This window comes from Heloderma suspectum, chromosome 2 (genome assembly GCF_057233095.1).
Source record: "Heloderma suspectum isolate Gila_16-S chromosome 2, 16-S_ref, whole genome shotgun sequence".
NCBI classification, from domain to species: domain Eukaryota; kingdom Metazoa; phylum Chordata; class Lepidosauria; order Squamata; family Helodermatidae; genus Heloderma; species Heloderma suspectum.
In genome coordinates this window covers 32,176,727-32,189,995 of record NC_139459.1, presented here as the reverse complement: position 1 = coordinate 32,189,995, position 13,269 = coordinate 32,176,727, and the positions used below count along the sequence as shown (strand labels likewise).

General features: G+C 41.5%; 1 protein-coding gene across 2 annotated transcripts in view; it reads left to right on the top strand.

The window, feature by feature from the left end:
* Positions 1–12,591, top strand: part of FGF10 (fibroblast growth factor 10) — a 140,344-nt gene extending 127,753 nt beyond the window's left edge. Inside the window, exons 2-3 of one of the 2 annotated variants that reach the window (XM_084833185.1) lie at positions 732–835; positions 8,797–12,591. In XM_084833185.1, the coding sequence (XP_084689311.1) occupies positions 732–835; positions 8,797–9,015 (323 nt within the window). In that variant the 3' untranslated portion in view covers positions 9,016–12,591. Of the gene's footprint in view, positions 1–731; positions 836–2,363; positions 3,124–8,796 lie in introns of those variants that run through there. The other variant, XM_084833184.1, reaches the window with a different exon arrangement.
* Positions 12,592–13,269: the final 678 nt, after the last annotated feature.

The following is a 13,269-nucleotide window of genomic DNA, read 5'->3' as shown; positions in this document are numbered from 1 at the left end:
CCAATGTATCTGGGCAATACACTGGAAAGGGTGGAGGAGGGGCAGAGTTAATATGTGTTTTATGTCTGTATTTCAGAGAGCTGAAAACACACACACAGCCCACTCTAAAGCTCCCCATAGTTATTTCAGGGGGAGAAAACTAAACACATGTTATAGCAAACAGTCAAGCGTGTTTTTTCTGTTATCTGAGAGGGCAAGACAATGTGAGGTATCAGACTTAGTTTAACCATAACCCACCTGCCAAGAGTGAGTGTATCTGCATTATACAGCCAAGAGATTTAGTTTTACCTGTATGTCCTATAAGGAATAAAGTGCTTGCCACTGTTTCTGCCTTTTGGGATAAATCTTTGGTTCTATTGACATATGCTATAGATTTAATTTAATGCTGTGGTTCAGATGTCCCTTTTGATAAATTTCAGTGAAAATCTATGCTAAGAAGAGTTGAGCTGTTTCAATATTTATGGAGTTTAAAATGCAGAGATAGGAAAGGAAACATGGTAATTGAAACAACATTTGTGTATATCCTTGCCATGAAAGTTTCTGAAGCTGGTTGGTTGGTTGCGCTAGATATTAAGAAGCTTTTTGTAAGTCTTGAGAAGATCCTTTCTAATACTAGCGCCTTATCATATTGATCTGGAAAATCTACTGTCCCCCCGCCCCCTGTTATAATTATGAGATTCAAAGCCTTAGACCTGAGCCACCGTCATTTCCCTTCTTTTCTTGTGTTGTAGGCATCTTGGCGATTACATCTGTGGAAATTGGAGTTGTGGCAGTTAAATCCATTAACAGCAACTATTATCTAGCCATGAACAAGAATGGAAAAGTCTATGGATCTGTAAGTATATTGCACTTCCTTAATCCTAGCTCCTACTGTTCATATGCACGTGGCCCCATTGTACTCAGAGTAAGGGTTACTTTTGAGAAAACACATTTAGGGGATTGGCCTATAAGAGAGTCTGCTTACTAACTTTCAGAAATTGTTGATTTATCTTTGCTGCTGTCTGGCATTGCTCCTGCCTTATACCAAGACTGACCACTACCCTATCCAGTTCTGTATTGTCTACACTGACAGACAGTGGCTTTCCGAGGTTTCCAGCAGGAGTCTTTCCCAGTCTGACCTGGACAATGCCAGGGACTGAACCTGAGTAGGGATGGACAGACGCAGCTGTGCCTGGCTTCATCGGGGGCTCACCAAGCCACTGCCACCGCCTGCCCCAGCTTGTGGCGCCACACGAACTTCGTCACAGCCCAGCGAGCACCCAGTGAAGCTGCAGGGCCACCCATCTTGTTGCGTGCTTGGCAGCCGTAAAGACCCCTTTTACGCAACACTGCAGGCGTGAATGCTCCATTCATGCCCTCAAAGTTGCGTAAATGGGCCCTTAACAGCTGCTGAGGATGCAGCATTACCTCCCCGGAAGCACCCCAGCTACCACTGTTGCTCACAGTGGTGGCTCACTAGGAGGACAGGGCAGCTGCCGGGCACTCGCTGAGACGTGGCATGCTCGCCAAGCAGGTCTGCGAGCGCCCCACGGTTCGGCAGGTGGGGTCCAGGAAGGAGGACAAGGTGGAGTCCGTTGGAGTCCACCACCCCCATGGACTCTCGCAACATCTCTAGACCTGGGAAACTGTACATGCAAAGCATCTACCAAGCTATGGCCCTACCTTACCTAGGAAGTTGCCTTCTACCTGGGCACACTATTTGTGCAACTACCCTGGTATTGTTTACTCTCCTGGTTCTCGGGCAGAGGTCTTTCCCATGACCTGATCTCTTTAACTAGAGATAGCAGCAAGTGAGCCAGCATGTGCTGTACCACTGGGCTATAGTCCACAATTTCAGGTTACAGCTCCCCCTTCCCCCTTCCCCCTTCCGCAGGGAAAGCCCCTCTGGGGGACTCCAACAAGATGATGGGGACAGAGTGCTTTCTCATAGGCTGGCTCCACCTGGGAAGATGAAAAATGAGTGTTAATTGTTTCAGAAAATGATTTATATTTGCTTCCTGGATTAAATAGCAAAATATATGTATGACAGTATTTAAACTTCACTGCTGCCTATAAAAATAAACACTTTTCATTCAGTAGCTCCCCAAGCTCATGTCCTCCAGATGTGTTGGACTGCTGGGAATTATGGGAGTTGCAGCCCAACACACCTGGAGGGCACCACGTCGGGGAAAGCTAAGCTATTCAGTCTGGAAGCCATGATATTAAATTTTACAGAAAGTTGAAGTGCAGCTGTATTGCTACTTTTTTTTTCTAAATGTTTAAAGGAATTTTCAGGTGCATGTTTAGTATTCCTGCAATTTTCCTTTTACCATCTTGCCAAGTTTACCCTGGTGTTTTGTTTTGTTTTGTTTTGTTTTCTCAAGGACTGCAGCATAGCATCACATAATATGAAAGCAGGACTGCAGGAAGGCGCAATCCTGTGGTCCCTGGAGAATGTCCCAGGGACCATAGGATATTTTGGAGTTTGGTACACACCGACATCAGATTTCTGCTCCTGTCCTTTCCCTGCCCCCTCACAGCCACCACAGAAAGAACTGCAGCAGCTGCTTTCTGAGGTCACAACAGCAACCTTGGATGATCTCGTAGAGGTTGAAAAGGGGGTGTTCCTATGGTCAGGGAAGGGAGGGGGAGAGGACCAGCCAGGATCTGCAGTATCCGGAAACAGCCTGGAAGAGCATAGGATTTTCAGAAGCCTCCAAGATTAAATTTGCTTTGTGGTCAAAGCTTCACACAGTCTGCAAAAATTAAGGAAAATATATAGCTGTATTTGAATCATTCAAATTAGCAACAAAACACAACCAAAGAAAGGAAAGATACAAATTAAAGCCACAATCCAACACAGAGTTCAGTGCACTTAAGTCCCTTGTTTTCCCTCTGAGTCAGATTGTGACCTTGGTCATCAGGGCCATTCATTACCTCCACTTTTCAGTGTTACGAATGACCACTGCAAGATTAAGTGGCACAACTGCAAACAGTGCTTTGTTTTAAATGGTGGATATACATGTTGGATCAGGCCTCTTCGAAGAGGCATTCCCTCTGTGTGACGGTGCCTGCTATGTGCCTGCTATGTGCCATTTTGTATTTTTATTAAAAATAATTAACTCTTTTAAAAATTGCCATACTAATCATATACGCCTTTTTGGTCTATTAAAAAAAACGGTGTTATATGTCCCAATACCAAAAGAGTTTTGGTTGGTGGGAATGTGAGATGGGGCCTTTTTTGTGGCAACAAAATTATAGAATTTCCAAAGGAGAGAAGACTAGTCCCATCACGAATGGTTTTTAGTCAGGCAGTGAAAATTATTATTCCACTTGGCTTTTAATGTTCAGAGGTTTTAACTCTGCTCCTTCTGATTTTAAAGTTTTAGTTTTAATATTCATTATTCAGTGGTGCTTTGTTTTTGTTTTTTTCATGATATGTAAACCACCCTGGAGCCCCTTATTAGGGCTGGAAAGATAGTATAAAAAGGCTAGTATAAATAAATGAAATTATGGATCAATCCTATGGTCCGTGGGAGAGCATCCAGGGACCATAGATTAAATCAGATTCCCCTTCCTGATGCCATAGAAATATAACGTTAGGAGAGGGAATCTAGACCAGATCTGCTAGGCCCTCACAGCCACCATGGAAAGTACTATAACAGCTGGTCGGGGACTGAGGAAAGGGGGTGTTCCAGTGGGAGGGGAGGACATAGGTTAGGATCCACAAGATCATGCCGGCTCTCCATCACTCATCCCCGCCTACTGCTGCTAAGTGAGCTAGACAGGCATATTTATTATTTATTACATTTATATCCCACGTTTTTTCCATTATGGAACTCAAGGTGGCTACATGTGGTTCCCAGGTGGTCTCCCCTCCAAGCACTGACCAGACCCAGACCAGCTTAGTTTCAGCAAGGTGGGTGCTTCATGTGCCTTCAGGCTATGTCCTGGAACCTAGAAGCCCATCTAGCTGACTGGGTTTTTTTTAGGAGGAACAGGAAGTGAATTCACCTCTGTCATTCCTCCCACCTTGCCAGTAGAGCATAAGATAGATCTCAGATCCCTCCATCTATCAGGGGTGCAATTCTATAGAATTGCACTCCCAATAGATGGAGGGATCACTCTTCATTGATTAATCTATCTGGTTAATCAATTATGTTGCAGTCCTACAAACTAGGCATTGGCCCATAACACACTTTTATACCCAACTTTTGACTTGCTATATCAGCTCTCAAAAATCTAATGTTCACAACCTTCAGAACAATACCAAGAGCACCCACCATTTATACAAAACATGAACTTATCAGAGATTTGTCTTTTCTCTTCCCATAATCTCAATAAAGAATGCCTGCCTACAAAATAGGTCTTTAAAAATGTATGTTTTTCCAGAAGACATCATATCCACAATAGCAAGAACAATGAGATCTACACTGTCATGGTCTACTATGGCTGTTTGAAATTGAGCTCAAAATACCAATGTTATTTTCTCCCATTGGTTCTGGTTTAAGGAACATTTTTTACCCTAGCACCAAACCCATGATTAACATGGGTTATTTTAGAAAGCTTTCCAGAATGCACTAGACAGAATTTTCATTCCTAACATGACCTCCTATGGTTGGATTCAGACTGGTATGCTATAACAGTTTGGCTTTTGTAGGCAGAAGGGTATGAAAATAGCCTCAATAAAATTTTCCTCAGAGACACTGTGGCATAATTTTTCAAAAGGATAGGAGCCACGTGCAGAACATTTGCAAATATGGAGTCATGACAAAATGAGTTCATAGACTTGTTGCCCAATTGAACTCCCAATGGAGTTATCCTCATGTATTTGTCACATGTGCCCTTTTCTTGGAAAAGGAAGCTGGAGCCACAGCAGATCCAAATTCAAGAGCTAAAAAAAGCAGGTCAATGGAATCAGATTAAATTAACTTTGAACCCACCACAAAATGGAAGAGAATTGTGCCTAGTAGACCTCTTATTTAATAAAAGGGTGGCAGAGACTGATGGCTGAATCAATTACCAAACATCCCAAGATAATACTGCAAACTAGATCTCAGGGCCAAGCCATACATGATGCTAAATACAGTTTGTTTGTTTCAAATAATATATTTAATAGCAACTGCAGTGGGGTGGTTGTCACTGGGACTACAGCTAGGAATACTTGAGGAATTCCAATACAAACTAACTGGATCTATACCTCCCAGTTATCAGAACATAACTATCCCACCAGATTTCACACTTCTCTGAATGTTGCATCACTGTTGCATTAAAAAACACATTAAAATGCATACTTAGAGAGAAAAGATTTTTTAAAATATGTATTTACATACATATTTTACATGCAAACTTTTATCACTATTATAATTTGCAGATTAATTCAGACATGGGATGGAATGGATCGATGGGTGAACACATGGGAAAGGGACAAGGCCAGAAATAAAGTGATCCACTGAGGACTAACTGCGGCACACAGGGAGGGGAGATTTAAGCCTTCCCTCCCCAGCTACAATCCCAACAAATATCCCCACCACCACCACTACCACCTTGCCAATTGGAGCTTTTTTCTCCCTAAGTCTAAAAGCAGTGCCAGGGGAGTGGGAAATTTCCATCATGATCACAGCTGGGGAGGTAAAGGTTAAACCCACCCTCTCCGTGTATTTCTGTCCCAAAAATGATACACCTGCTCCTGCTATTAAATAAAATAAGACCCTGACATGCTTAGCGTCACATCTATTTGGCCCTCCTTGTCCCACCTCACAAGCTGTTCACCTTCTCTCCTAGTACTATTATCCCATGGATTTCTTCATATCTGCCTGTCTTAAACCTGGGGCTTGATCCAGCCAGGACCCACACTAAACAGATTCGAAGGTACCAATATGATCATGTCCACTTGTGTGAAAGAATTATATAGTTCATTGATGTGAAATGGATGCAGATAATAAAAGCAAAGAAAAGCTTACACACACCCCTCAGCTTGAAGTTGTAGCTGCCCCGGTTCCTTTGAAGCAGCAGGCATTGTCCCAGGGCTGTTTATCTGAGAAGGTGGTGCACCTTCCTCCTCTCAGATGACAACAGTAGCAGGCCAGCCTGTCCAGGATTTTATAGGACTTGTCTCACCTAGTTTCAGACTGTCAGAAGGCACACACACACCTCCCTCCTTTCATCAAGGTGTCAGGGTTGTAGCTGAGCCCACAGAGTCCCAAAGCAGCTCTGATTCTGAGGAGGAGATACAATTCGTGGGGGAGGAACTCTCTCAGACTTCAGAGGCGCAGCTGGAGGGGGAGTCCCCCCCCCGCTCACATCCCTGGGAGCGACAGTGAACCAGGCGTGGAAAGGGAGGGACAACCAGAGCTTCTAGACGCGAGGCGCAGATGCAGGCACAAGCGAGAGATTGCAGGGGCCGAGCTTCGGCGCTCAGCCCGATTGGCTCGACATCAACAGCTGTGCCCAGAAGCCTCACGGGAGAGGGGGAGAACTTCCCCTCCCACCCCTTAAGTTCAGAGAGTTGCTGTGTTTTTCCCAAACGGAGATCAACTGACGTCCTAACCCTCAGAAACCCCTAGATGGCTGTTCCTTTGTAGTTCCTCTGAGTCTCAAGCAATTAGCATCTGTATGCCTCATTAGGATAAATAGAATTAAAACCTTGGAAAGCAGCCCTTTTGTCTGAGTGTTGATTCTGGCTATTGGAGAAGTCAGTGGGCAACAGGGGCACCCTGACACAAGAAGAAGAAAGAAAGACCTTAATTTCTTGGCAGGAAAGAAAGTTTCTCACAGCAAAGAATGGCATATTCGTATCAGAAGGAAGGTATGAACTGTGCAGGACAGCTACTGTGCATTGTCTAACTTTTGTTAGTAGCACTGACCTTCACTATACAGCTATGAGAACCAACTCTAACTTCATAATAGTTGGCAACTGCTCTACTAAATAAGTATACATATGCTACTAAACACTGCATATGACTCTGTGCAAGTTCACACCTGAGTCCTCGCCATTCTTCTGAAACCAAATCCAGTACACTGCCTGCCCTCCATGCTAAATGGGCTCATGCCACCCTTTTCTCTTTTTGATGTTTTTCTAGAGAAGGCGTTATGGTACAGCAAGCTGCCAAGGGCTGGAGCAGGGGTATTCTCTCCCTTCTTCTCTTCTCTTCTCTTCTCTTCTCTTCTCAGCCCTTCTATCTTGGAGTCTACTAATGTAACAGCTTTTCTTCCATTATAAGATGACCATTTTAGTTACTTCAGTCCAATACATTTCCAGATCGCAGTCATTTGGCATTCAAAAAGTTTAAAACGTCAGGTTTGATGAATGTGTGAAGACAAAGGAGCATCAAATCCTGTCATAAAAATTTGCTTCACTTACACTGATGGTAGAAGGGCTGAGGTGCAATTTTGTTTGTTAGATTTAAAACTATTTATACTATTGCTTAGCTAATAGTGCATGGCGCTTAGAAATACCCTGTGCTTAGGGATACTTTTAGGCTAATTATTTTCTTAACTCTTTTGTAGCATAAAATTTGGGTATAAAATACATACATGCTCCATCAAGTGTGAAGGGCACATAGGGTTAAATTCAACAGCATACTAGCAGGCATCCATTAATGTGATGGGACTTTCTCCATCTCTCCTCCCATCTGCAGCCCTCCACACCAACTGAAAATCTGCTCCAGGGGGGTTCCTGGCCCTTCAGAGCAGATTTCGAGGGTGTATGAGCGCTATAGTGAGGGGGGGGGGAAATCCCCCCTTCCTGATTCTGCTGATGGAGCTGCTTCCATCAGCAGAATGACACCATTGGATGCAACCCATACATATAGCAGAAGGGGCATGCCTCTTTTAAAAATTAAAAAAGTCTTGTCAACACAATTGATTAACAGACATTATTGTAATAGCAAAATTTGGGACTCACTTTGAAAACAGCAGTGCAACTTAGCATGCTAACCACTACATGCTGGTGGCTTGTGAGAACTGGAGCCACTGACAGATGCCAAAATGTGTCCTATGCAGATGTGGCCTGCATTTGCATGAGTACTCAAAAAGTCAATGCTTATGTTGTCTTCGGTAGGGATGAACAGATTGTGTAAAACTGGTTCCATCTGTGTTTCGATCGTTGTCAGGTGCCTTTTGTTCCATCATCCAACTAATGATGGAATTTGATTTTTTTTTTAGTTTCTGAATTTGCACAGATTTGCCTTTGCACAAATGTGAATTTGCGCAAATGCGCACATGCAAAAATGAGCACATTCCCACAAACTGTGCAAATCCCCCCAAAATGCACATTTTTACACTTTAGCCTATAGGGCAATGCACATTTTTGGCTGTTTTTAAAAAATCTTTGCATATTTTTATGACAAAATTTGTGCAAAATTCCCAAAGGTTAGAAAAATCGTCCAGACGTTCACAGAACCCACCAAACTGGGGAAAAGCCAGTTCGCTGCAGAACCTGCCAGTCAGATTCATAAACATCTGAACTCATTTGATTCCATTGCGGATTTCTCCAACATCCCTAGTCTTCGGTGCATGGGTATGTAACACCATCAAACACTATGTAACACCATCAGTGTTTGAAATGGAGTTGGAGATGGACTGGTGATGTTGTTACTTCCAACATGAATACTGCTGGTCTGTTGCTTTCCCCTTCCAAGCATTAATGGTGCAGTTTGGGACACAACCATGTGGGAGCAATAACCAGATGACAAAGGCCATGTAAAAACCAGGCCAAAGAAGAATGTACAAGTTGCCAAGTAATTTTGTGAATGCTCTTGCTTTTCTCTGCATTCTGATCTTGTCTGTCTGTGTTTTCTTTTCCTTTTCGAACAGAAAGAGTTTAACAATGACTGTAAACTAAAGGAGAGAATAGAAGAAAATGGATACAATACATATGCATCATCCTTTTGGAAGAATAATGGAAGGCAAATGTTTGTGGCCTTGAATGGAAGAGGAGCCACCAGGAAAGGACAGAAAACCAGGAGGAAAAACACCTCAGCTCATTTTCTCCCAATTGTAGTTGAGCCTCAGATGAAGGACCTGTTCTATTGATAGCAGTTGAACCAAAGATCATTTGTCAGGAATACTTGGTAATCCTCTTGAAGAGAAAAGGCAGAAACAGTGCAGATATCTGCTTGATTGAAAAGACGGGGCAAGCCTTTGAAGGTTTTGTACTCTCTGTTGGCACATGAAGTACTTCTAATTAGTTCTGTGTCATATCTTATAATCAAGACACAAGCTGGATCAAATGGGATGGGAGCGCTTTCCAGTGTGAACAAATTATTATTATTATTTTTATTTTTTATCTTGCTGATAGAACTTAAAGGACATGAGACAATGTATTGAATGATGTTCGGAGAAAGTTATTTATGGAATACTAACTCATATCAAAGACCTTCGTTGCTCATTGAAGCCTAATGATCCAATGAACAGTTAGGCATGCAGGCATTTACTGGAAGCACATGGATCATATGCAGAAATAAAGAAGATTCTGGAATGGTCTCATGGAAGAAATGAATAGGATTAAGAAATATAAGCACATTAGACAAATGTTCTAACAAAATAAATAGTACAGTCCCCCCACTCCGTATGCTAACGCCATGCCTTTGTATTTCTCCCTAAGTTATTTATTTAATAGGATGTTAAATATCTTTCTTCCCCTTTTTTTTTGTTTGTTTGAAGGATTTTCTCAGTTGCTTCCTGTTGCGTAATTGTTCTTTTCCTTCTCTCAGTATTTTATACAAGATTGAGCAAATCAGATGTCGAAAGCTCACACAAATGTCCGAAAGTAGAGAATGGATAAGGTTTAAAGGAAAACATAGGGTTATGGTTTGTGTTTAATCTTGTTTTTTTGTTTTCCTTTCCCTTCTTTTCTTCTTGGGTTTCTTTTTTAATTTTGCACTTAAAATCAATAGGATCAGATATTCATGGGAATTTCAACATAAACTGTGACTGGTTTTGTCAGCATCCTTGATGGCCTTTTCCCCCACAGGAATAAAACTTACCATTATGCATCATCTGAAGTGTCTTGCTGCTGGTTTGATATGGACAGAGTTGAACTGATACTCAGATATGAGGTCATCTCCAACTTATTTCTGTTAAATATTTGATCCCAAAGTTGTTAAAATTTAATTGGAGATGTTTCACTAAGTTTTTTGGAACAAACCATAAATGCTTCCAATCGTGTCTTATATTGGTGGGATCTTAGCTTTTCAAAGTAAAACTGAATTAAGTCTATGGAGTTGATGACATCTGAGGGATCAATTTGCCTTCCCACCCACCCACCCACCCAAAAAGTAAGACAAAAAGGAACCAAATCCTACCATTTTTTGACTGCAGTCAAACTACTTCAGATTAGCCCAGATGAACACTGATTCTGAAAATTGCAACCTTGATCTAAATAACCTTTCCCTTTAACTTGGGACAGTTTCAAGTGTTACATAGGAGCTGAAGGAAGGATTTTCCCTAAAAGGTGGCCTATAAATCTTTCAAATAAATAAGAATAAATTTATCTTCCATTGTCACATCCAGAATGGGAACTTTTACACTTCCCCCTGGGGAGATATGTGTGTTACAGATATGAGTACAGCTCACATATCTCTTGGTGGGGAAAATAAGTACATTTCCAAAAATAGTGGAAGTATGCACCACCATGTCACTCCTAAGTAGTGTTTAGAAACTGCCCTAAAGCTCTTCATCGTATCAGCTTAGGATGCAGTACACATACCACCAATGTAAAATGGCAAAAGTTAGCACTAGATCCCATTACAACCCTGCAGCTACTGGGATTATTTCCTGAATATAAGATACAGGATTGGGTTGAGCATCAAATATGTCCATTCACCATCACATGAGTGCATTGAGCATCAAATGCATGTTTGCATTCTTCATCCCCCTTGCTTTTGAAAACCTGAGAAATAGCAGCTCAAAATGTCTAAAATTGTATATGGGGTAGTCAGCTGAGAAACTCTTCATGCAAAATGGGCAAGAACTTCTAGAAACACCAGGGTTCTATCAGCAAAAGCAATTGGTTCTTGCTTCTCTCTGCCAATGTGGTGCCGGTTGGGAGGGTTAGTTTTACTTCTGAGACAGGACAGGGCAAGAATAGTCTGTCGGCTTTATGCCTTTTTAATGTTTTATCTCTTTCCCTGTTCCACTGGAAAGGATTTTTGTGTCGTCATTTAAAAAAAAAAAACACAAGCCAACAATATTCTGTTCACCACAGAGATGGCAGGTCCATAATCTGAGACAGTGACACTCCTGTCTGCTTGATTGACTCTGCCCTAACATGAAGGAACTGCAAAGTTATTTCTCAACCATCTCAGAAAAAATATTGAAATCTGGAGCATCCTCTCCCCAAAGTGTCTCTGAATCACAGGTAGTTTATATAAACAGCAGATCATGAGATAAAAATATTCCTGGACTGTAGTAGAGATGGAGGAGAAATTCATTCATGCATTTACTCAATTTGGCACTTTCAAACCAATATGCAAACCAAAGCTCAGTTATGCTTCGAAATTCCCACTTCTCTGAATTTTGCAATGGACCTCTCCAATCAAAACATGTATAATAGGGAATAGTGCATACCTGTTAGTGAAATAACATTCAAAATGCATATTAGGAAAATTGCTTACAAAAATGTGTATATTACGCAAAATTGTATGCAAAATGCATGTGTTAGGAGAAATGTACACAAATATTCATATGAATTTTCATGCAAACTATTTTTTTAAAAAAATCCCACTGTTTCAGACATGCTGAACTTAAGACTGGAAAAAGGAGAAGCAGAAGGTGATTCCTCCATCCTTAGATCATGGGCTTCAAACTGGAGGTGACTGCTTCCCAGCGTGTATTTTTTTTAAATTATCTGTTTATAGAAATCTAGATGTCTGGAAGATAGGTTCTGGCGTAGTATTCTTCCTCTTGGTTTTTAATGCATAGGGGATTATTTATTTTTTCCATGGGGGAATATTCAAACAAGCAATTCCCTGCCTGCTGTCTGAGGCAGAACAGTCCAGAAACAGTTTTACAATGTGATCTGCTGTCTGTATAGACTAGGCATGAGGCCTCGTAGAAATAAAATGAAGCCCTCTGCCTTCCTGAGGTAAATGTTTTATAACCTCTCACAGGCACGGTGGATACTCTTCACCCTGCCATCCTTGCCCACTCCCAACACTATCTAGAATAATCACACTGAAGGAACAGATCTACTCTGAAGTAAGTGACTTGAGGATCGCAGCCACTATTATTCTTATGTGTATATAACTTTCGAGAGCCAATCTAAAAGCAACATCTTTCTTCATTTATTACAATATATACAATGGCTCTGAAATGCAATATTGGGCACATTTTAACCGGCGTGCCCCTATTTTCACAGCTTACACTGAGTAAATGCAGTCTTCAGTTAAACATACTATCAACTTTGTTCAATCTGAAGGAGAAAAAAAACTATATTGTTTTTTGTTTTACTTTTTTTTCCTCTTTAACATTAGAGAGCTGTGGATAGTTCATCAGTATAACCATAATGAGATTCATTTTGTTAGAGCAAGTTAAGTAGAAAACTGTACATCAAACCAACATGTACCACTCTCTTCACATTGTATTCCACTAAATAAATGAATAAATGAGTATGTCTTCTTTGCAGTGTCTGTAGTGGGAAACAGAAGTAGTTTTATTAATATTAATTTTGTTCAAAATACTTTAAGGGACTATATTGATGCTGCAGTTTTGCCTTTGATCTTTCTTGTCACAAAATAAATCAGTATGGTTTAATGGTTTGGAAATAATATTTTGGTACCGCGATCTTGCAGATTATGCCCCTTTTTAAAACATATGTGTAACAAGCTGATAATTTGGTGACCATTGTGATCTGTTTAACTTATATGAATCCCTGTAAAACCAGTACTTCACAGCCAGGCTTGTGAAGAGGGAAAAAGTGATAGCCGTGATCTATCACAGCATGGAAGAAATCGGTATAAGGCTGCCTTCCCTACTCTGGTGACCTGCAGATGAGTTGGACTATAACTTCCATCATCCCCAACCAGTCTGCCCATATGCTCTGCTGGCTGGCAATGATGGGAGTTGTAGTCTACCACATCTGCAGGGCTCCAGGTTGAGCCAACAGAACCCAGCTGCTGTTCCCCCAACCTTGCCACATGTGCACTACAGCAGCTGCACATCTCCTTATCCTCATCCAACCTTCTCTCTCATCTGGGTGCAAATTATTCAAGATTGCTTGGAAGGAAGGGCAAGAGTCCTCCATTGAATGTGATGCTAATCCTTCCTTATTTGGGCATTTTGCCTGCA